Source organism: Corapipo altera, unplaced genomic scaffold (genome assembly GCF_003945725.1).
Source record: "Corapipo altera isolate COAL_440 unplaced genomic scaffold, ASM394572v1 0, whole genome shotgun sequence".
NCBI classification, from domain to species: Eukaryota; Metazoa; Chordata; class Aves; order Passeriformes; family Pipridae; genus Corapipo; species Corapipo altera.
The window spans coordinates 80132484-80157636 of NW_020884872.1; the positions used below are offsets into that span (position 1 = coordinate 80132484).

Genomic DNA, 25153 nt, shown 5'->3' on the forward strand with positions numbered 1-25153 from the left:
GAACAACTCCAACTCTCTCAGAACCTACTCTCCTAATATACTGTGAAGTGCAGAAATTGATTTTTTAATTGTGAAGTATTTCACACAAAGTATTCTGAAATACTTTCACAACTAAAAAAACCTCCACCATTTCTGCACTTTACAGTGCATTGGCAGAGTAACTTCTGTGTAAAAGGAGCATTCACATTTTTGTATGTAACTTATGCAAACTCAAATTCACTGAGATGATTTGGGATCTACTCTGGATGCTCCTTGATGCTCTCACACCTAGCAGGCTTCCAACTTGGGCATCTCATACACTGTAAGCAGCACATATGGAGCCTAAAATACTCCTAATCCCTCCATCAGTAAGAGCTGCACGAGGACAGCCTGAGGTTGTGCTGAAGTTAACCACACAGATCAGCTGAGCAAGCTGATCTCCAGAGGTCCTTCCTAAGCAAAATGACCAAGTTTCAGCTACTGATTTTTCAAGACCTCTGGGATGAACTGCTCTCCAAGTGGTTACTCCCACTATACCTGGCTAACAGCATCTGACTTCTCCCATCACAGCTAACACTTTCTGTGCCTTCAATGCAAGGAGACAAGCAGGGTGGATCACCTACACATAACTAAAACTCAAATCCCTTGTGCCCATGTTGACCCTGTAGAGCTCCCTTCCTGTTCAGCTCTAGGCAAGGGTGGACAACTGTGAGCCTTACCTTACCTGTGTTACCCTGACCACAGAGAAGTCAGCTCACCACAAAAAGGGCACTGGATGAGGCACGGTGCTGCAGCAAACACCAAGCTAATGTAGAGGAAGTGCAGGTTTCCCACAATTCACTCAACAGGCAAGCTGGCTTTATTGTTTTTCCACTGTATATACAAGTAATCTGGGTCTTCTGTACATTCCATTAATAGGAAATTCTTTAAATTATTAACATAATAAATAAAATTTACTCAGCTGTGCAAGTCAGAGCACAAAATTAATTGCACCACTACCAAAGTAGATAGCTCATCAAAGCACATATTTCAAGTTAAAAGCAAGATGCCAGGACTGAAAGGCATGATTGAGGCACTTGCAGTTTAAAATACCTGTGGTTTATCTCACTCCTTTACCACACAAAGCTGCGAACCAGAAACAGGGTGTTATCCCCTTATCCTATACCTTTTTCCTAAAGTAAGATTTCTGTAGAAAAATATCATTTGATCATTAAGCAACATAATTCATAAATTATTCTGCTCCTTTTTTGAGTACTCAAACATCCTCTGCCATTCATGCTGACTAATGCAATGTAGCAGAAGGAGAACCACGAAAGCATTTTGAAGAAAGCTCCACAAAACATCTTTAGAAGATGTTCTCCGAGAGATGGAGTCACTGCAGCTGCACACAGAACTGACAAAAAGCCCTTAAGACTCAGGGCTGCAGCATCAATTTCAAACAAGATTCATCCCGAGCAGCCTCCCAGTTCAACAGCAGTGTGAAATCACACTGGCACATCACACACACACCAACCCGCATAAATGTGCAGTGCTTGGTGTGCTGAAGGAAAATGGAGGGAATGCTGGAATCATAACATAAGGGACCCTACTATTCGACTCAGTGGCTGGGTGCTTAAAAATGGAATGTGTTTTAAGCTAGACCATAATATATACAATCAAATGCAGTGATGGAGAACTAAGAGCCTGTATTTCAAAAGTGCGCTTAGCGTACGGTAGTCTCTTCCACACAGCGAGAAAGGCAGTTGCTTTATATCCAGAATGTGAGAAAGTTTGGCCAGTTTGGGACAGTTCAAGAACACCTCTGCAGAAGAGTCAGTAGTCCCAGCTGATATCATCTTTCTGTAGTGAAGTCTGTATGGTCTGCATGTCTCTCAACAACTGAAGAGTCTTGCGACTCTTCTCTCCAGGTTTCACTTTGATGGGACCAGCATTCTTTCCTTTTGTGGTTATTGTAGTTGTTACTTTAACCTCACTAACAGGGAACCTGCTGTCTTTCACTGGTTTAGCAGAAGTCTTTTTGGACTTGCATTCTCTCTTAAGTCTCTCTAGCTGAAAGAGAAGCCAAAAACACTATTAAGGAGTGACCTTGTTTTTATATTCAGCAATTCTTCCAAACAGCTGAAATATCCCACCACTTATTTCACCCAGCTAGGCAAATGGATGCTTCCAAGTCACCCTGAATAATAAATATTTTCCTTACAAAGCATTGTTATATTTACACCTATGGTCAGCTTATAGTCTGAACTACTAGGTTATCTCTTTAAAACCCGACAAGTTCATTATGGGGAAATATCTCTATCAGGAATGTAAAAGTTATAGATGAAAAAAGTTGAATTGTCACTGTTACCAACTAGTGATCAAAAAAAAAAAAGGTAGAAAAGTTTTTCTACATACATACTAGTGATTTTAATAGCTATTCACTGTCAGAGATGTAGCTTTATAAAGAATACCAGCACCCTGCTGGAGTGAAGAGGCAGTATCCACACACAGCACTGTAAATAAGACTCCGTACTCCCCAGCAAAGATTGAGCTGGCACAAGGCTGAGTGGGGAACTGGGCAGTCTGAGGTGCAGACACATTCATGTGCCCAAACTGCAACACAGGTGGCTTCTATAGCTCCCCTCTCTTCAGGCAGAGGTGCTTCTTCCTCTCAATTTACAGCTTGCAGCAGTTTTCCTAAATCTTGGCTCCTAACTTTTGCCAATAGCATACACAGCATCATGACTACTGGGAACTACAGCACATCTGCTTCTCTGCAGCAGTTCCTCTGAAGATAAGAGATCAAAAGTGAGTAATGTAAACATTTCATATGTCCATTCAGGACATCAGCAGCAGAGCTCTCAGCACATATTTTATGTATCAGTTATGTCAGGTAAGGACAAGTCTCTGTTCACATGAACTGAACCAGATTAAACACATGGGGTTAAGCTCTTTGAAAGGAATTCACTAAAATTAATGAAGACGAAAGAAAACAGAAAATACGTTTTATAGTTTTGAATGAACAAGCTACACTATTCAAAACATTTTGAAAGTTATAAAATAAGCAAAACAGGCATTTTGGGTCTTTTAAAATGCAAATCAAAACATAAATAGGTCATTTACTCAAAGTAAAGGAAAACTGTTAAACAATGTTCAAGAAACAAGAGGTGTAAAATGTGATGCAAGAACATATGTGAAAGCTCTGCCCAGGAAAGGATGAAGAGTGGGCACAAGAGTGACAGAAAGGATATTTCTGCAAAAATACTGGGACAGAAGGATGGAAGTATGCAGACTAACTTTGGGATGTCAAAGCTAGAGCTATGCAATACTACTCCAAAGTAGTTATTTCTGCTTTATTCAACTGCTGCTAGATTAGTATTTAACATTAAAAAAGCCACTTAAGTCAGCAACTCTACACGAGAATGAACACAGTCAAAAGAAACTCACCTGCAACCGATGCCTCTGAACTTTGCTGATCTGGTCTGCCTTTGCTTCCATCTTTCCCACCAGTGCCTCCAGTTCCCTCTCCAGATCTTCCTTGACTGCAGTGGTGGGGGCTTCCTGGATGAGCTTTGACAGCTGCTGGTGATCACTAGCATAGAATTCAGACAGAACAAGGCTTACATTAAGCTGCCTTGGCTTCTACTGTTTGCACTCCCAGTTCAGAAATAACATTTTTAGGAAACCAGAGCATCAACAGCCAGATATGACCAACACACCATAACAAACCAGTAAAAACAGTTTTGCTGGTTTGTAGCACATCCTGGTGGCAGGCTGCTCCAATGTTAAGTCTTAATAACATAAGTTGTTTCCAACTTCAAATCACACATTCAAAATGACCAAATAACCCTTTGAGAGCATCATCTCAGCACTCATTCAGTTTTGTGTATCTGTACCTACTGCAGTTGTCCAGTACAGTAACAATTATGGTCTGTTAACCAGGACAAGCAAAACGCCTAGTAAAGCTGTCCTTTAATGGAGTTATCTGTCCACATCCTGGTTTTGGCTAGGGCAGAGTTAATTTTCTTTGTAGTAGCTGGTACAGTGCTGTGTTTTGGATTTCATATGAAAATAATGTTGGTAACACACTGACTTTTTTGTTATTGCTGAGCAGTGCCATGGGCTTTTCAGCATCTCCTGCTCTGCCAGTGAGGAGGTAGACAAGAAGCTGGGCAGGGGGGATAGCTGGGACAGCCGATCCATATTGGCCAAAGGGATTCCATACCACAGAACGTCATCTTCAATATATAAGCTGGGGGGAGCTGGCTGGGAGGGACCCATTGCTGCTGGGGACAGGCTGGGCATCAATGAACAGGTGGTGAGCAATTGTACTGTGCATTGCATAGTTTTCCTCCTTGGGTTTTATTCTTCTCTTCCCTTTTGATAACTATTATCATTACATTTTATTTCATTTCAATTATTAAACTGCCCTTATTTATACCAATGCGTTTTACCTTTTCCCAATTTTCCTCCCCATCCCTCCACAGTGGAATGAGCAAGCAGCTGCATGGTACTGAGCTACTGGTTGGGATCAAACTTCAACACTCCTTTTTGGCACCCAGTGTGGGGCACAAGGGGTTGAGGTAACGACAGATCTGACCAGAGTGTGTGAAAACAGATTTTTTTTTTTAATAGACATCCATTGTATTGGGTTGATAGTGGCTGGTCACAATGCTGATTTATAGTAGGATGGAATCCCTGCCGTGAAATTCCTCGCGGGGGGCAGGATGGTGTGTCCTCAGCACCGCCGTCCCTCCGCACTGCGGGAGCCTCCTACTGGGGAATTTTTGTAATTACACCTTTCACCTTTGCTCCTTGGAGAGACAACCTGCGGAGGAGATATCCTGCCACGCCTTCTGCTTCTTCTCCAGGATAATTACAACAGCGCTTGAGAACTCTGAATATCCTTAAGATGTTAAAACCAGCACAGTCTTAGTGCTAGGAAGCAGCATGGTGCTGAATGTGGTTCAGATCAGGGGAGGGTGCGTCTCTGGGAGCAGTGAGCTGAGTGGGACTGAGTCACTGTTTAAACCCCACAAACAGTAAGCTTCCTTTTGCACAAAAGACAGTATATGGAGAATACACACCATAAGGAACCCTGACTTTTAGCTGTGGGACCATAAGGAGGACATGAGGAAGTGGCATGGAATAACTACCTCAATCATAGAGGCAGGGAAAAAACAGACAGCAGCTTTCCTGAAGAATCCCCATTGTGGCTCCAGTCTCCAGTGGCCAGTTCCCCAGACAGAGTGGCAGGGCTGATCTTATTCCTGATCCTATGAAAAGGAATTCTAATTTGTTTTTACAGAAATGGAGAATCCTAGGACCAATATTAGAGGAGCCTTGTCTCCAGCCAGTGCAGGAGAGGGACAACCAGCTTTACTGGACTGTGTGGATCAGATGGCCTGGCACATCAGCCCCACGGGAGTACAAGGCTCTAGCAGACCCTGGTCCATAGTGCACCTTATGCCATCAAGCTGTACATGGGCAAAACCCATTTGTATTTCTGGAGTGACAGGGGGATCCCAACAGCTGACAGTCTTGGAGGCTGAAATCAGCCAGAGTGATTGGCAAAAGCACCCCAGTGCAACTGGCCCAGAGGCTCTGTGCACCCTTGGAACAGACCATCTCAGAAGGGGGCATTTTAAGGACCCAAAAGGCTACTATAGCCTTTCAGTATAGCTGCCTTGGAGACAAAGGAAATGAAGCAGCTCTCTACCCTGCCTGGTCTCTCAAGAGTACCCTTCTGTTGTGGAGTTAAAGGTCAAAGAACAACAGGTAATAGAATGACTTGGGTTGGAAGGGACCTTAAAAGATCACCTAGTTCCAAACCCCCTACCACAGGCAGGGACACTTTCCACTAGACTAAGTTGCTCAGAGCCCCATGAGGCCTGACCTTGAATATTTCCAGGAATGGGGCAGCCACATCTTCTCTGGACAACCTGTTCTAGTGCCTCATCATCCTCACAGTAAAGAATTTCTTCCTAATATCTAACCTAAACCTGCTCTCTTTCAGTTTGAAGCCATTACCCCTCATCCAATCACTACATATCATTGTAAAAAGTCCCTCTCTAGCTCTCTTATAGCCTCCTTTGAGCACTGAAAGGCCACAATGAGGTCTCCCTGGAGCCTTCTTTTCTCCAGGCTGAACAACCCCAGCTCTTTCAGTCTGTCTTCACAGGAGAGGTGCTCCAGCTCTCTGATCATCTTTGTAGTCTCCTCTGAACCTACTCAAACAGGTCCATATCTTTATTATGTTAGGAGTGTCAGAGCTGGACACAGCACTCCAGGTGAGGTCTCACCAGCACAGGGTAGAGGGGCAGAATTCACTCCCTCAACCTGCTGGCCATGCTGCTTTTGATGTAGCCCAGGATAGGGTTGGCTTTCTGGGCTGCAAATGCACACTGCCAGCTCACCTCCACCCTCTCATCCACCACAACCCCCAAGTGACTTCAGCATGCAGCTATCCATACACTACCTTTTCCTGCTCCGAAAGACTTCTGACAGATGAGTCCAAAGTCATGGACTAAATGAACTCGATAGACTAGTACAGGAATGGTCCACAGACTGTGGGAATGATATGTGTGCACACACATCAAAAGACTGGAAAGGTGATGGTGGTTAACTGGGATAAACTGGAAAGTGTGGAGCTTGGGCAGGCCATAAATGATACAGTATAAGGGTGTATAGTGCCCATCCCAACAGGGGGGAGGGGATGGGGGGGGAGGGGAGAGCGAGTGGCTGTGTGGTACTTAGCTGTTGTCTGGGTTTAAAATCACAATAATCCACTACATCAGGGCTGTTGCCACACTTCACTGCCTCTTCTGAATTCAATATTGCTGCATATAAACACAGGCATGGTGTCCAGATTGTTTAGCAGAGTCTCTCTCTAACTGCAAGGAGAAATGACAGCCTCTGTAGCCAGCAGAACAAAGATTTCCTAAACTAACACCTTTCTCAAGCAAAATATAAAACATATTCATAATCTGCAGTGGAGAATATATCAAACTCACAAACTCATCTGTCCAAATTCATCTTGTAAAGTCAGCAACACTTCTGAGAGCTCTTCCTGAGATGAAGACGATTCCATTGGCAGGGATGGCCTTCTGCTTTTGCTGGCATGACGAGCAGTGCTGATGGGTTTTGCCAGTGGAGTATCATTTACCACATGTCTGTTACACAAAGCTTTCGTATGTTGTTTCATTAGGTGTAGCACGTGTTGCACATTGGCAGCAACTGAATGACTGGGACTGGTAGACTGGAAGGAAAAGTGAAAGAGACTTCTTTGAAACAGCATTGATAATGATAATTGATAACACCAAGGAATATTTAAAAACAGTAACACTTTTGTTTTACTGCCAAGAATGTATTTTTTGTTTGAATTAACATTTGTTTGAATTAATAAGCACTAACCAGAACAGCTTGTCAAGCAGCATAATGCAGACCTGTTTTTGGAAATGCCAGCTCAGCAAGTTATCACTATCCAACAAGTATTTTGAAGACTAACTGAACAAAAGCATCAAAGAAAATTAAATGATGTGACCACTGGGTGTCAGGAGTGCACCAAGTCAAAGTCACTTAAGGAGCTGCAGCTACTGAACATTAAGCTTATCAGTTCACCTTCCCAGCCACAAAGGGTACATCACCCAGACACAGTCTGTAATGGGGCTGCACAGTGGAACGGCTTCCAAGAGGGCATTTCTGGAAAGGAAGAAGAGAAATATTTAGCAAAGATTAGACTACAGCAAACCCATTTTCCCTTCACTATGTAATAAAGGAAGAAACCTGCTTCTTGATCACGTGCACACATCCTTATTTAAGTCCTCAGTAACCTCCTTTCTCTTCTCCCCATCTTACCTTCTCTGTCTGCTTAGCTTTTTTCCTGGGTTGTCTTGCTTTTGGAGAAAGCAATGGTGATGCTGCTTGAATCAGTAGTCTGTTGGTTTCCAGGCCTGTCTGAAGCTTTAATTGAGGGAATAAGGAGAGTTACTGAAATTATATTAATAAATAATCAGAGAGAGAGAGTAAGTAGAGAATTGCAAACCAAGAGTTTTTAAAATGCAGGCTCTCTGAAAGCAAGGGCTGTAAATTTTTAGGATACTTTTCCTTTCCAAGGTCCATTTAAACATTAAATACTTCCTCTGGTAGGACTACTCATCAGTAATCCAGTAAATTAGAGAATTAGCCTTACTGTATTAGCCCCACACAGGCAAGTGCCAAAACATTGGCTGTGCTTTACACTTGACAAAGTAGTAGGGAAATCCAAGCCAGCCAACCCTGCTCAATTGATCCCATGGCATATAGTTAACAGGCAACTACTTCTTCTGTTTTATTGACAGTAAAAAACCACTCCAAACAAACAAACACAATAAACACCCAATCACCAAACCATCTTTTGAAAGAGTTAAGTTTAGAACTCCCTGTTGACAGTGAATCCTTTATGCTTTGCTGTTGGCTTGATAACAGCATGTTGCCAAGACATGGCATGGCTTTACAAATCATGTCATAACCAATCTCATCTAGAAGCATTCACAGCACAATTTTTCATGATGAATTTGAGATACCCCTTTCCGCATCACAGCAGACTCATGGCAAAGGTTAGAGCCTAACACATTACCTCCATAATTCTTCAGCAAACAATAAGCATTTAACAAACACTGCACATCCAGGTCAGGAGAAGCATCCTTATGGGCTCACAACCAAGAGTACATAGTCTCTTTTTTTCCTTCTTCTAAAATATTTTAATTACAATTATGAACAGGGAGCACACTTGTTGACCTTGATCTACTTAGAGATCCCCATGCACACTCAATTATTAATTAGTCTGAATTTTTACTCCTCTTTTCCAACTAACTTATTTAGTGGAGAAATCAAAGCTTCAGTGCACAGGTGCTGTTAGAAAAAGCTCAGAGAACTTCAGAACATTTGGTACCCCAAACAGGAGGAAAAAGAAATAAGGAAAAAAAAAAGACTAAACCCAGGATTTCATTATTCTTTGACACATATGGGAAGCACTTTCAGTAAGCTTAGCTGAAAATCTGATAAAAAGGAAGAGCTAATTACAGTGCATAGCAGTGCAAAAGAAATTTCCTGTTGGTTACCTCAGCTGCTTTTTCCTGAACAAGCTTCCTTGCATGTTCTTCCTCCCAAAGCTTCTGTTCCAGCTCCTTCATTTTTTTCTAGTTAAAGTTGAATAAAAATAATAGCATTACTAATGAAACCATTTTTTCATCTTGAAGCCTACAATACTAAGAGCTTGAGCAAAACTATGAGTTCAGCTTATGACTTAGAGGTAAGTGAAACAAAGGTAATTTAGCATTAGAACGATTGCTGATGCTTTGTCTGTATAGGCATAAATACAGCAGTCAAAAATCTTATGCTTAAAACTTGATTTTTCTATTGTTACTTCCATAATTGATACCTGAATTTAAGTCACAGCTGACAGCAATACACAAAGCTGTCTCCCTCTCCAGCTGTAAAAACACTCTAGAAAGTAAGTTGCTTTGTGTACATTATCCTCCAAGATTCTGTACTACAAAAGAGTTAACAAAGACATATCATGTATCCTAAGGCGAGAGAAGACTTGCTTTACTTAGATCACTAATGGTATTTTTGCTAAAATCTGTAACTTACAGTCTTACAAGAAAAGAATTTTTGAACATCTAGCCACCATCCTAATAAAGAAGAGGGAGGAAAGTTTGTATGATGCCTCCAGATACCTTTAAACAAAACTGAAGTAATTTCATGTTTTTATTGCAAAAGCATGTAAGAACTCTTCTGAAATCCCTTTTCAAAGAAAAGGTTTAAGGGCAAAAACACACATTTCTTTGTAAACCCTCCAACAAGATGAAAACCTTGTTTAAATTTCAGGATACACTGAAATTCTCAATGTGAAAGTTATCAAATAGCTGACTTTATACAGTAGAGAGAAAAAATAATCCTGAGCTCCAGTACACAAAACAACTTCCCTTCTCTCCCCCCAAAGACTGATAACTCAAAGCCACTAATCAAACTTAAGGCAGAAAAGCATGCAATACAGAGCAGCAGCTGTATTTGTACACTTCTGTTTGTTTACAAATGCACTACACTGAACAAGAAAATAATTTCAGTTCTGCTTTACTTAAGCATTAACTGCAAGAATAATGTAACGAGCTGTTATACAAAGGTGTTAAAAGGCAAAAGCCTGGATAAACGTTCAGGACAAAGGCACTATATAAAGGAATCAACTTTTTCTGTTGAATACAAGAACCCTCCTGATGATTGTTTTTTCCATTCAAAACAGATGTACTCCAGATAACTTGTTTTCTGACCTTGTGCCCACTTACTGGCATAGCTCTTGATTTCCTTGTGTTCAGTCTATAAGGATCTTTTATTAACCTGTGAAGTCTTGACAGAATTTTCGGTATGAAAAATATTCTGTTTAAAGTGAAGACTGTCATGAAGCTGGGCCAAGGCTTTTTTTCTGAAATGAATAAGTATTCCCTCGGCTAGCTGTCCAGCTGTACAGCAAGTGTATATCTTACTGTATCATCCGTGATAGACCCTATTAGAAATTATATACTCAAGTTAGACTCCTAAAATAATTTTGTTTTCTTGTTTATAGAAGAAAGTATTGCACAGATCACTCAACTGTCTTCAAGAAAGAGAGGCCACAGGGGCAAGCAAACAGACCCTCCCTGCTAGTACTGCCCATCATCTAAGATAGCACTGCAAAGCAAGCTGGTTGCCTAAACAGTCTGCTTGATCACCAGTAGCTACTGCAAAGAATTTAAATGAAAAACATAGAAACAAAGTATTTCAATTTCTCTTAGAAAACGGGCAAAAATAGACATTAAGTCTCATGCAATCACCTCACTCAGAGAATCACAGAATCATAGGATGGTTTGGTTTTAAAGGGATCCTTAAAGGTCACTTAAGCCCAAGCCCCCTGCCATGGGCAGGAACACCTTCTACTAGACCATGTTTCTCAGAGCCCTGTCCAACCTGATTTTGAATATTTCCAGGAATGGGGGCATCTACAACCTCTCTGGACAACCTGTTGCAGCATTTTGCCACCCTCATTGTAAAACATTTCTTCCTTGTATTTAGTCCAAGTCTATCCTCTTCCAGTTTAAAACTATTGCTCCTTGTCCTATTGCTACAGACCCTGCTAAAACATCTGTCCCCATTTTTCTCATAAGCCCCTTTAAGTACTTTAAGTACTGAAAGGCCACAAGATCTCCCTGGAGCCTTCTTTTCTGCAGGCTAAACAACCCCAACGCTCTCAGCCTGTCTTCATAGAAGAGATGTTCCAGCCCTTTGACCATTTTTGAGGCCTCCTCTGGACCTGATCCAAGAGGTCCATGTTTCTCCTGTGCTGGGGACCCCATAGCTGGATACAGCACTCCAGGTAGAGTCTCACAAGGGCATAGTAGAGAGGGACAATCACCTCCCTTGGCCTGCTGGCCACACTGCTCCTGATGCAGCCCAGGATATGGTTGGCATTCTGGGCTGTGAGTGCACACTGTTGGCTCATGTCCAGTTTTTTTATGCACAAGAGCCCACAAGTCCTTCTTGTCAGGGCTGCTCTCAATCCTTTTATTCTCCAGCCTGGGGGGAAGCTGCCCTGACCCACAAGTAGCACCTTGCACTTGGCCTCATTGACCCTCATGAGGTTCCAGTGGGCACGTTTCCTGAGCTTGTCCAGGACTCTCTGGATGGCATTCCATCCCTCAAAAAACTTCAACCAAAGACAGAAAGTTATGAGACCTCACAAATAAAGAACATCTAAATGTCATAAAATTGGCTGCTGGGATAAGCATCCAAATTAGTTCCACCAGAGAGGAAATGTCTCCAGACTAAAGACAGCTTTTACCTCTGTGCTTCGCTGCCTTGCAAATTAGCATCTGCTGGGCAGCTGAGCAGTCAGTGTCACCCAGCTGAAACAGGGAAGCTGCTGCTTCTCACCACCTGGCAATGAGAGGGCAGAGGAAAACCTAGAGGTGTGGGTAGTGTACAGCCACAACAGGATGTGAGTTTCATCACCACAGAAATGGTGGGGGTTTATTAAGTCTCATTGTTAGCATTAAAATCAAATACTGTGAACCACAGTTGCTCAAAAAGTATCATCCACACATACATTCTTGGGCAGGATGAGCTCATTAGCCTCCTGGCAGTCATCCTAGAAGGACAACTCCAATCCCTAACCCGGGCAGATGGAGCTTGCTTAGCCCTGTAAGGCCATCCATCTAAGAGAAGGTCACTCTAATCAAACCTACGTCCTGAGGACCTCACTGCCAACATCCAAGCTCGCTCGGCCCTGGCAGATGAACCTCAGGATTAAAGGGTGGGTTCAGTTCCATGCACACTGTGTCTCACCTAAAAAATCCATTGAGCAGGCTCGAAGGCTTTACCCGCATGCAAATGTGGATAGTGCCTTCCCAAATCTTCGTTCGCGAAGCCTAGCCATGGTGATGATCATCCACACATACATTCAAATTCTGGTCACCTGCCTACACACAAGACCAAAGCCTAAACTGCATTTTTAGGAAACAACCCTGTCCTTACTCCATTCTAAGACAGAGATATGTTCAGATCTTTTCAGCCAGCTATCCAGAGACTGCAGCTGCAGGACTACAGTTGCAATAAACATGCCTTGAAAGTATTTCTAGGGTAAGTACTCCTATTACAGGTACTTCACAGAAATAGGAATCTCAGCATTTCCTTTTCCACAGGCAATATTAACATCAGCAAATTGCTTAAAGATAATACACTTATAGGGCCAGATAGTGGCTCTGCAGAGATGAAATGCTCTCAGTAAGACCCACCCACAACTTGTGCTCTGGCAGTGCCTGACATCAGAGGCAGTTAAATTAGTGCTCGCTCATGAGCAGCCACCTCACCACTTTCCATCCATTTCAACGCACCATGTATGAAACAGTCTTTATTTCTTCCTTCAAATTCAACTTGAAAACAGTCCTGTGGTCCCATGGTCATAACTACAGATCAAAGATGAAACAGATGCAACTGTTCTGATCGGGGAGTACAGTCACTCCTTCAGGACTATAAGGTAACACCTAGCACACAGGTGCTCACATAGGAACATATCCCATAACCACAGATGCAGACAGACCTGTGAACCAGAAAATGGCTCATCATCACAAGGAAAATGACCTTTAGTCATAGCTAGATCCATATCTTTTTCAGTTCCCAGAATTGCTTCAAAATTGTGTGAACACCCAATTCCACTAAAACAGATTTAACTGCAACAGCTGCTAATTCATAAAGAAGCAAAGACATCTAGCTAGATCCAGAAAAAAAAACAAATAAGAATCTTAATGCTGAAATAATTTTCACTAGCCACACACAAAAAGGCAAACAACCCAGCCTTACTAAACTTCAGTTGCTACCAGACAAAAACTTGGTAAAAGCCCTTCAGAGGGAATTCTAGTTGCTGAACCAGTTATTACAACTTTGACCCTGGAGGAAACTACTGCTTCTTTCACTGAACAAGACCCAGAAGACACTTATTTCTCTTCACAAGTGTTTGGCCAAAGTCAACAATGGAGACACTTGTACTGCAGCTCACCACAATGGGGTGTCAGGATCTTAAACAGCTTGTTACAGCTGCCTTGGCTCAGGGACTTCCAAGAATAGTTGTGATGTCTAAAGGTCCTGCAGCAAACCAAGCAGCTAAAGATTTACTACCAAACATCTCCTTATGTACTCCTGGAGATATACCATCTACTTCAGCACCTGGTAAATGCTGGTATGCAGGGTGGCAAGCCTGTGATTTTGACAGGACCCAGACCTGCCATCCTCAATAACACCATCTAATCATATACTATCTGGTCCTTTTGGGGGAGCAGGGAAGAAACTTGCAGGTGGAAGCCTCTCCCTGCCTAAGTTCTCTGTAGTTTCCAGGCTTGGGAGACTTGTGGTCTCTACAGCAGCAGAAAGAGGTAAATGCACGGGACCTCAAAAGCCAAAACCACAGTTTGCGTGGCAAAGTTTTGGTAGTGAGGAGCTACAGGGGTGGCTTCTGTGAGGAGATGCTGAAAAGCAGCTCTGTCTGAAAGAGTCAATGCCAGCCAGCACCAAGACAGACCCACCACTGGCCAAAGGCTGAGCCCAACAGCAGGGGGGCACCACCTCTGTAAGAAGCAGAAGAAAACCTGCTGGGGAGCAGCAGCCAGAAGAGAGGAGTGAGGATATGTGAAAGCAACAGCCCTGCAGACCCCAAAGTCAATGAATGAGACAGAGGAGGTACTCCAGGTGCCAGAGCAGAGATTCTCCTGCAGCCCATGGTGAGATTTGGTTTTATTTCTCATTATAAAATTACAAAAATTATAAAAATTCAAGAGTCAACCCACCACAACAGCACATGACCACACAGAATCATGCTGAACTCGTAAAAGCTACTGATTCAAAAGGAGTCCTGAAATGGTAGCCTGGTTCAAACCCACTGACAGCCATCCCGTGCTAGAGGCCCTGCAATGCCACACTCCAGAAACCTGCATGCAAAGTAACTAGCAATAATTGTGTTTCTTAAGAAAAAAAACCCCCAAACACACCAAATTCACACAAGTCAAGTTAAACCTGGGTCATAACAGAAAGTAACTGCAAATTATTCAGTAGCAAGGCAACTCAGAAGTTGAGATCTTAGGAATGCCTGCAAAGTTATGTGCCTAGGCACCAACTAAGCACAAAAGAGGAACACAAACAGATACTGTTAAGGCTTAACAAAACACCAACTCTTGCAGTATACAGTGACCCAGAGCCCATCTAGCCATGCAGACTTTCAGCAATAGCTTTAAATTTTTACACTTTAAAGTGTTACACTTTAAATTTTAAACACTTCAGCTTTAAAAAGAAGTTTAGTCACTGTCTTTCTCTACAGCACAAAGTTTTGCTCAGCTCTTTAATTGACATATAGCTATCAGTGCTGATTACAACAAACAAGACAAATCTGATATAGTATCCAACACAAATGACAGACCTCTGCTATGGACTGCATCGTAGTAAGTCTCCTATACTCTTTTTCCAGCATATCCAGCTTTTCCAATTTAGACTGAACATGTGACTGATTAAGAAGCCGATCTCTCTCCAATGAACCCTTGAAGGGAGAATTGAAAAGGAAAACAATTTATAAGTACAATAATATAAGACAATCTACAGTAAGCCTTGCGTCTGGAGCACAAAGGAGGCCCATAAACAGTGCAAAGGAACTTCTGCTTCCTCTGTGCAATTTTAGATGGTGCTACAATCTGGGAGAAAACTCCACTACTGCTCCACCAATGCCAGGGAACTGCATACTCAACCACAGTCTGATGAGAGAAGATTCTGCAGTCTCTCCTTCCTCCAAACCAAGGTTTGGTAAAAAAACAAAACCAAATTCATTATGCAGCTACTAGAGATATTTCTTATATTTTTTTTTCCTTTAGCAAATATTTAACAGACAGAAGCAGAACAGCCACAGAGACCAATGAACAGAGAATTCTAGGTGATCCATACACCTATAAAATCCAAGTTCATTTTAGACATAGGCCAAATCCTAGTCACTCATGGTGGGAAACAAATTTTACTGCTATTTCTACATAATGAGTATTTCACCACTAGTTTAGCAAAAGCAGTGCTAGCAAAGAATATCCCCAAAGATCTGAAGAGTGTGAACACAAAAGGGAGGTTTTTTACAGTGGTACATGGGTATAACACTGAGGGATAAGTATGAGCTATTGCAGTAAGCCAATCGTACAGAAACAAACAATTCTTATTAATACCAGAGCCTGATACTGCCTTAGAAACATGTGCACAAAGAAAATACCAGGGTCATGAGAAGACTAGGAAATGTAAGCAGGGAAACTATCCACAACTAAGTATATAAAGGCCAGCTGAAATAGATATCCACACTTTAAAGTATGAATATTACAGAAACTATGAAAAATCATGACATAGTTAATCATTATGATTTAACTCTGAGATAATTTTGAGAACACACCTGTTTCTCCAAGAGATGAGACTTCTCATTTTCTGCATGCTGGATCATTTTTCTCATGTAGTCCAGCTGTTTCTCTAGAAGACTGCACCGAGACTCTGCAGCTGCCAGCTGAGAAGCCAGTTCTGAAGATAACAGAAGGCAGAGAACTGAAATCATGTACTGTTTGGTCCTGGGATTTTTTTCTGTTTTCAAGACAGTTCCAAAACAAACAAAAAAGGACCATCTCAACAAACTCACATATTATGCCTAATTAACTTCCATATGCATGTAAATCCTTAAAACAAAGTATGTTTTTAAATTATTTTTTATAACTCCATGTGTCATTGCAAATTAAGAGATGCTGAAAGTAAATTGAAATTACTTCACGTATCAACAGAAATAAGGTTTCATCCACATCAGTGTTCTGTTGTATCTATACAGAGTTTTGCAAACAACCTTGATTTTTCTTTGACACTTCAGTCTTGTCATGCTCTTTATGTTCCATTTGTTCACTCAGTACTTTTTTATAGTCTGCTGTTTCCCTGCTGAGGTGTTTTACATTCTCTTCTGCCTGAAATCTTTCCAACTCCAGCCGATGAATTTTTTCCTGGAGATTCTTCAGAGCAGAAAATATGGCTGTAATGAACAAGTACTTTTTGTTAGATATCATTAAATCGCCACTTCAAGGCAACATTGAACTTGAAATGTTTTTATAAAAGTATGTTATGTAACAAAGCCTAGAATGTTCCTTACAAGCATCCAAGACTCCTTCCAGGAATTAAGACCTGCTTCTCTTTAAACCATAACTGATTCTAAAACTAGTCTCAAACAAACAGATGCCCTTGGCGCACACCTTTCACCTGATACATTTAGGAAATATACAGCTATATCCCAGAACAAGGCATGTAAATATTATGTTGGTTAAGTACAAACAGTGCATGCCCTGACTCTTTATCAAAAGGAAAAAAAAGTTACAACTAGATAGTCAAAATAGTGGCAATTCTCTGTATAATTACTCATAGCCATAGAGTATAATAAAGGTTAGCTATCAGAAGGGCTATAGAAGTGTTTATTTGTAAGTGGAATTCTTTTTTTAATTCTTCTGGTTTTGCTCGTGTTTCCCTCCTCTCCCCAAAAACATGCATCTCCTTTGTGCTGAACCATTTTCCCTTTCTGTTGCATTCCCAGCTTTAGCAATTACTAAAAGCCTTTATATATTCATCACCACAAAAAGAAAAGCAGATGTAGTAGAATTCACATCACCTTGCAGTTAGACCATCTGCTGGTAATCTGATGTATTGCATCTCTTAGCTGTATTGTTTAATTCTGTAAAGGGATCCATAACCTTAAATCCCTTCCCCTATATAGGTGTGCTAAAGTAAAACACAAGAACATCTGTACATACAGCTCATATAGCAGACTAATCTGCAAGGTAGCATTAGCCCACTCCTTTATGCTTAAATCCACTCCAGAGAAAGAATATACCTTTATTACAGAATGCATGAGCACTAAAGAAGTTGGGATTGCATCAGACTACCAAAAATAAAAAAAAAAAAAGGGAAAAAATATTTATCAGAACAAGTTTTCCAGAGTAAAAATTTATCAAATCTTGAAATGCAGAATAGCATGAGAGTATCACATCAGTAAGAACTACCTGCTTTAAGGTAACTGTTAAGTACATAAGTAGTGACAGCAGTCACAGTTAAGGGGAAGTTATTGATAATTTAGCCCTATTTGCTATATCAGGGTCACCAACTGCACCCTGTTCTCTCTTTATAATACTGTTCCTAGAATTCAGTTGAAATGGGCATAGCTGAAACTATAAACATATTTGTTACTATTATCCTTAAAAGCTAAATTGAAACCCCTGTATATTCACAACAATGACTAACAAAATACAGCAATAAAGCAACTCCAGCAATGAATAGATAAAGGTGAAACCCAAGAAGATGCCAAGTATCATTCAGCCATTTCTATTAGAGTATTAAAGCCAACTATGCACATTTTTTTTAAAACAAAAATATTTGTTAATTTTTCAAAAGGGATATAATTTATCCAGTTGTCTTCCATCATTCATTTGTACTTACTTTCCAGTTGGCAGATTCCCTGTTTGAAACCAAGTTGCCAAGTGGAAACTTAAGAGTCAAAGGTTTGTTGCTAATGAAACATACACAACCTACAAAAATACATCAACATCAGTAATTCATAAGGAAGCTCTTTTCTGCACATCCAATTTTTCATCTGTTACAAGATTCTTTCAGTTTTGTGTCAACAGCACTCTCAGAACTGATGGCATTGAGAGTATATACTGGAATTTAAATAGCACTTCAAGAATTAAGATTTCACCTACTAGGTAACTAACACAAAAGTCTCTAGTAATTCAGACATGAACTGTGTTATTGGAACAGAGACTTAAGGGTATCATTCTGATTTTTTACTTAGTTTATGTAATATTAGGATTCATCCTAAGTGTTTCTCACTTTTTTCTCCTATAAGGAAAAAATACAAAGTTGTTCATAACTTTAAGCCTCCATGCCACTCCAGTCTCAAAGGAACATTATTGCAATGAACCCGAGCCAAACAGCTTATCAAAGGATCAGTCCTGCTCTTGTCTCCCAACTCTTTATGCTGCCTCCTGTACTTACCCCCCACAAGGCAGCTTTGGAATACATCTCACTGCATGACAAGCCAATTCACTAAAATAACAGAAAACTAAACAAGGATGGTTTTTATCCTGAAGGACAAGACGTATCTGTTTATCTGGAGATAAACACCAGGACCAGAGTGGGAAAGGAGGGATAAAGAATAGCCTAGAAACCAGAAAGAATAAATGGGAGTAAAATTGCCTCCCTTTTTGGTGTGGTGAGCTCTCAGTTCAGCATTGTGCTCCTCCCTGTATCCTCTAAGTCTTCACTGACATGATAAATACTTGACACACCCTTTGACCATGACAAACCTTACCATTTCTGTCAGACCAAACCTCTTCCTTTGGGCCAAACCATTCTGAGGACTTAAGTTCTCCTTATTTCTAACTCAGCTGTGAACTCAGGAGAGGAAAGATTAAAAGAGAGGAGGACTGAAGAAGGGGCAAAGAAAACATGTCAGTACAACTTCAGAAAGCACTCAGACACTTTTACAGTTCTCTACTACCAAAGAGCAGCATCTTTCTCCAGCTGTAAGATGAGCAAAGGACCTACAAAACAGGTGACGTGGACATCACTGGGAAGTGATAAAAGGATAAAAAGACTGCAACCTTTGTAGATGTGGAGGACATACATGTATTTATTTTACCACATGATTTGGAAACAGGAAGAAAACAACTTTGATGAACTATTACCTCTGCTATGACTTTCAGGATATGGAATTACTGGTTTCCATGGGGAGCGCTGCAAATCAGAATTAATAAATGGCTTGTAATTTGGATATTCTATAAATGAAGTTGCAGAGAGTCCATCTGTGACTGACGTAGAGTTATGAGCTTTGTGCAGATCATCCTGAAAATAAAAAAAAAAAAGATGTTATTCACATTTTTCCTTGTCACAATAACAAAAAATAAAGAAAAGCAGAATTCTATCGGATGATGTGTGGAAGTACTACTGCAGGAGACTCTTATACCACAAAAGCTGTATTCCCTTTCTTAGGCTGCGTCATTTTTACATCCAACTTCCCCTCAGTTAAAAACAGCATCTAAGAGAAAAATGTCTCTCGTACGAGTTTCCCATTTCCACTTTTATTTTGCATTTACCGATACTGTCACTTACTGGGAGAAGGCAATACACAGCCAGTTGGAAAACAACTGCCTTGTTAATTACTGCTTGTATTCACTGCACATGAGGTACTGCACTAAGGTGGTCAAAGCTGATAAGGCACACCCAGGACCACAGTTCTACATCCCCTCATCCAACACAACAGCTCACTGACTGCAGATGGGGCACAGGACACTCTCACCTCACCCTCCCAACTGCAGAGTCCCAACCCCTCTATTCCACTGGCTTCAATTCATCTTTCCTGTCTTTCCATTAATGTATTGAACCTCTCAAGACACATTCAGGTGACTTTACGTGACACCTGGTTAGTGGAATCAACACAGGAAAAGCAGAGCAGATCACGGCCAGGAAGGTACTCCTGCCTCTAAGCAGCAATGTGCCCTTTGATCAGCTTGAGACTGCTCTCAAAAACACGACCACAGAGACCACGGTCTTCCAAAGCAGTGTACACCAACTCTCCAAACATCTGCTGTGTTTTGGATGTTGCAATGACCAGAGGGGACCACCTGGATGTGAAGACTCTATGCAGATGGAATACCATTAAGCCACGTGCTTTCTAACGTGATTCTTCTAAGCAAATGGGACACAGCACTTGGGTTACCATGTTTATGGGTTTGACTCAAACTGGCTACCTGGCCTAAGCTTTCCAATCTGTGTACATGAATTAAATGGAAGATGAATGCTTATTTTTAATGTGCAAGAGTAATTCCTCTCCACTGTGCCCAACACTAAACATTTCAGTGGCAGAATTTGAAGGCAGCCTAGGAGAGAAGTGGGCTGCAGGCAGATGTGAAGCTCCTACAGCTTTCCCCCTCCACTAGTATGTCAACTGAGGAACTGCTATCTTGGCAGGCTGATTTTAAGCTTTTGCAAATACCGATCATTGGGAGCATATCATGACCTAAATTAAAATACAGAAAGTATTAAGTATCTCATAACAAATTAGAGAACAGCCCAAAATGCACTATGAGGAGGAAAAATAATACAGGGAAAAAATATAAGAAAATTTGTAAGTTACTTAAAACCCATACACAGCTAATTTCCACTTATAAAGAAAGTGATTTGTCATGGACAAGAAATTAGGATCTTAAGAACTCTGAATGCATCAATTGGTGTTTCTAAGCACAGTTTTATGAATGCTTTGCAGTTTGTTTTTATAATATTTTCCTACACAACATAATGACTTTTCTCAAAATAACCACGTTTGTACAAGAAGTTTTGCTACCACAGAAAATCAATTAAAACACTAATCCCTAATTAAGAATATCTCACTACAAATATTTTGAAGAAGTGTTGTATGTATGCAAATACACAGTGTTTTATGCTCAGCAGCCTCATTGGTCCAATCAGAACATGTGAATTTAAGACTGAAAGCTTGTTAGGTGCTTTAGGTTAGAAGACCTAAATCTCACTCCTGCAAAAATACCATCAGTGTTACAGGATATTGCACTGATGAACACAGAGTACTAAGACCACATGATGAATTAAAAATGAACCAAGCAAAACACAGTACTTGCAGCAGGCAATAAAAGAACAGCAGCGACATAAGCCTCAACAACCCAAACAACAGTCACAATTGATTCAAATATCAATATACTGTCTGCTATTGATTCAAATCAAAGGTATCCCATGAAATAGTCAAAAGAAAAAGGGGAATCTGAAACCAAAGTAGGGCTGACAGCATCACAATCTTCCTAGATGTCTCCTACCATCTTTTATGTCTTTATAGGTAAAGTCTTGTCTGAGAATTAAATACAACTACATAAAACCACCAAACTACAGGAGTTCCTTTGTTTGTTTTTATCGGCACAAGTAACATTTTCCTAGCCAACAGCAGACCAATTTGAAAGAAAAAGCTGGCATACTCAGAACACTTGAACATCAAGTCACACAAAGCAAAGAAAATAGAGCCTTTTGACTAGTTGTAGGTCTTCCAAAATCCACCTGGATGCAGGGAACAGGCACTAATTCGAATAGTGTAATAGTCAGTACAGATATCTGCCTGAAATAAATACTGAAAAAATTTTGCTGGAATATGATATATTGTACAGGCAATCATTCTTTACTTCAGTCTAAATAACCACTTGCTACCAAGTATATTTTCCCTATATATTTAAGCAAAAGACTACCTTATATTCAGTTTCACAAAAAGAGACTTTAAATAAGTCGACACTGAATACTTCGGGAAAGTTTATGAAACAGCATCAAGGAATTTCCCCATCAGAAAGTTCAAACTCCAACATCACAGCAATTCTCCTCTCTTCTCTCTGGTTTCTCTCAAGTCATTAAAAATCCTCCAAGTCTGTTCCTGCTCTTGGAAAATCTCATGGGGAGCATCACGCTCCTATGCTCAGGAAGATCATGAAACATTAAAAAAACCCCATAATTCAGGAAACTTTATATAATTTGCTCTGAATCTCAGCTAGGCCACATTTGCTCACTACACCTCCTCTCCCTCTTTCAGGGTACTCCCTATAGTCTTTCCTTCCTGATGCCTCGCTAAAGCCTCAGAATAGCAAATGAAAAGGCTTAACAGTCCCAGAGGGAGCCAAGTGCACCAGTATTACATAACAGTAGTGAGCTGAGCACATTTAATCTCCACAGGCCTGCAGACATAACCTTCCAAAATTCATTGCTTCTACAGCTGCCTATCAACTGCCTACTCACGCATGCAGAAGGGAAGGTTAAAAACACAGAGCAGCGATAGCTGAACACACCACCAGCACACGGCAACCTCCTCAAGCTCTCAAAGGCTGAACACAATAGGGAAAAAAAAAAAAAAGACACAACCTCATATGGAAAGTTTTCCAAAAAGAATCACCAATTTGGGACTGGGGGGACACTTTTCAAAGCAAACAACTTGTGTAGATAGTAAAAATGACCTACCATAATGTTGTTACTTCCCTGCCACAATAAAGAGATATAACACACCACAAAAAACCATGCAGAAGGCAGTGGTGTATCAATCTTTTCAGTAAGGAAAATAACACCTGGTTTTCTTGTTATCTTACACAAATTCACTAGATCCATGGGTAGTAAAAATAACAATGCTTTATAAACAAACTGTAGAACTAAAGAGAGAAGGACACAACATCTTTCAGGCAACAACTGCAGCAAGGAAGCCTGAAAGCACAAAGTCAGCACCACTGTCACTGGAAAAAGGGACTAAATTAGAGTGACAATTGCAAGTTTTTCTGTGGGTGCTCAGAACCAAAAAAAAAAAAAAATTAAGAAAAAAAGAGACTGATGCTTGGTAATGTTTTAAATGACACACTCGGCTAAAAAAAAAAAAAAAGAAAAAAAAAAAAAGAAAACCCAGGAAAACTATGTAGGGATTTAGAAAAAAACAGAATAACGAGGTACCGAGTTTACTAAGCATAACATATCCAAGAACCCTGTTATTAGAACTTTCAAAGTAGTCATTTTGGAGGGTAAATTTCAATTAACCGCCTGCCATCGTCCCTTAGTACTGCATAACTAGGAAAGTGAAGAAGGAAGGACAGGCCCTATCACCCAGAGGCCAACTTAAGTGCTGTCTGTGCCTCCCTGATACAAACGGAGTCAGGAGCACTGTACATTTTAATAACATCTCTAGTTAAATGCAGACATAAAAACGTTCACTTAGTTAAGCAATTACATCAAATGGAGGAGAAATGTTGGCACAACACAGTATTTTTTGTAAAGTGTCTGCTGTAGAGTGCCAGATGTATTAAAAGCAACTATTTTCCAAGTTCGGAAAACGTTAAATTTGTTTCCGCTTCTTTTTTTTTGAACACATACAAGAAGTCTGCAGTGTGCAAGTTTTTTTTCCCCAAAAGTTTTGTTTTACTAACTAAATTAATTAAACGGCCTACATTTACCTACTGAATACTAAAACTAGTCCTTCTGACATCCTCCTCTAAGCATCCTAGAAAAAATTACCAGTCAGGAAGGAACACAGCAGCCCTCAAGTTACTCTTCTTGGTACAGGTGTAACTGCAGGCTCACAACGCAGGAGAGGAGACACACAACAGAGAACCCCGTGACGGGTGCTCACCATGCAGGCAGTGAGACCCCCAAACTCTGAGTCCTCATAAGACAGATCTCACACGCCGTCATGCTGCACCCTTTTCACCACCTCCGCTCCTCCAAAGCGCGTCTAAAGGCACAGCTTTTCACAAATTTTGCCACTGCTCCTCTACACTCCGCATCTTCAGAGGGACACGGACGAGGAAATTCCGGTCCCCTGTGTGCAGCCACCCGCACGTTACCTCCCAAGCTGCCAGGTGCTCCGACGTGCGCCTAAGGGCACAGGAACACACCAGAGCTGAGCCTCAGCTTCAGGTAACGTTTTCGACTTACAAAGAGAAACCACCAGAGGCTCAATCCAGCTCTCCCAGCTTTCTGCTGGGAAACCTGGGCTCGCTGTGCTCACCCGGCTGACCCAGCGCTGCACCACCTCGGGTTTAACTGAGCCCCGCCCGGCCTTGGAATAGGAGTTTTCAAAGGCACGACCCCAGGTTATTACCGAGAACAAACCGAATTCAGAATTTTATTCCCATTCACTTACAGACAGCACCTCCAGACACTGGTACGGGGACAGCAAGAGGGCTGGTTTCAATAGCACAGTATTTGTCTCTTTAGAAAACATACGCGCATATACCATGCACACACATATGCATACATATAGCTAAATATACACATATATATACGTAAACATACACATATATATATACATACACATACATATATAGTCTTTAACAGACAAGCCAGCTTCCACCGCCCTCACGGCTCCCGGTACGCCGCGGTTGGGCAGGCCGCCAGTCCCGCACCGCCCGGCTGCTCCCCCCCAGAACCCCCAAGCGGCCCGTTCTGCCCGCGGGCCTCTCCCAGATCCGGGGCTCCCCCCGAGCCTCACCGTGCGCTGGTGGTCGTGCGCCGCCGCCGCCGCCATGTCGGCCGTAAGGGAGCCCGCGCTAGCCCATGTCCCTTTAAGGTACGGTACTCGCGCGGCGCCCCGCTTGATTGACATCCCATCTGCCAATGAGAACGGAGAAGTAGGGGGTAAGCCCCGCCCCAGCACCCGCTCAGAATTGAGTGATGCATCAGTTGCCCAATAAGAAAAGAACAAGGGCGCTGTTCAGCCAATGGAAAGGTAGAAGCCGAGGGGGGCGGTGCTGCCCCCCGCACTCAGTCGCTGGGGCGGGGGGGCGGTGCGTGGGCCCGCGCGGAGGGGGGCGGGCGGAAGAGGCCGGTCTTTGTCAGGGGAGCCCCCGCGGCCCGACCAATCAGAGCGCGGGGCCGCGCCCCCGCCCGGCGCAGTGCGGGGCGCCCGCGGCGCGATTGGCGGCGGCGGGGCCGGCGGGGGCGGTGATTGGGCGGCGGCGTTCGAAGGCAGGTTTGGCGCGGGGCGGCGATTGGCTGCGCGGGCGCAGCGCGAGCCCGGGCCCGGGGCGGGCGGAGGGAGGGAAGGGCGGGGGGCGCGCGCGGGGTG

General features: G+C 42.0%; 1 protein-coding gene across 2 annotated transcripts; it reads right to left on the reverse strand.

Annotated features, from left to right (window-relative positions):
• Positions 1-805: 805 nt before the first annotated feature.
• Positions 806-24888, reverse strand: CEP57 (centrosomal protein 57). 2 transcript variants are annotated; one of them, XM_027641355.1, is made up of 11 exons: positions 24578-24888; positions 19251-19407; positions 16370-16549; positions 15935-16056; positions 14936-15052; positions 9060-9137; positions 7816-7920; positions 7579-7659; positions 6972-7216; positions 3406-3550; positions 806-2028 (listed from the first exon to the last, which is right to left on the reverse strand). In XM_027641355.1, exons 1-11 carry the CDS (start codon positions 24689-24691, stop codon positions 1792-1794), a joined length of 1581 nt encoding a protein of 526 aa, XP_027497156.1. In that variant the 5' UTR covers positions 24692-24888; the 3' UTR covers positions 806-1791. The 2 variants fall into 2 exon arrangements, with proteins under 2 accessions (XP_027497156.1, XP_027497242.1); XM_027641441.1 differs by lacking the exon at positions 14936-15052.
• Positions 24889-25153: the final 265 nt, after the last annotated feature.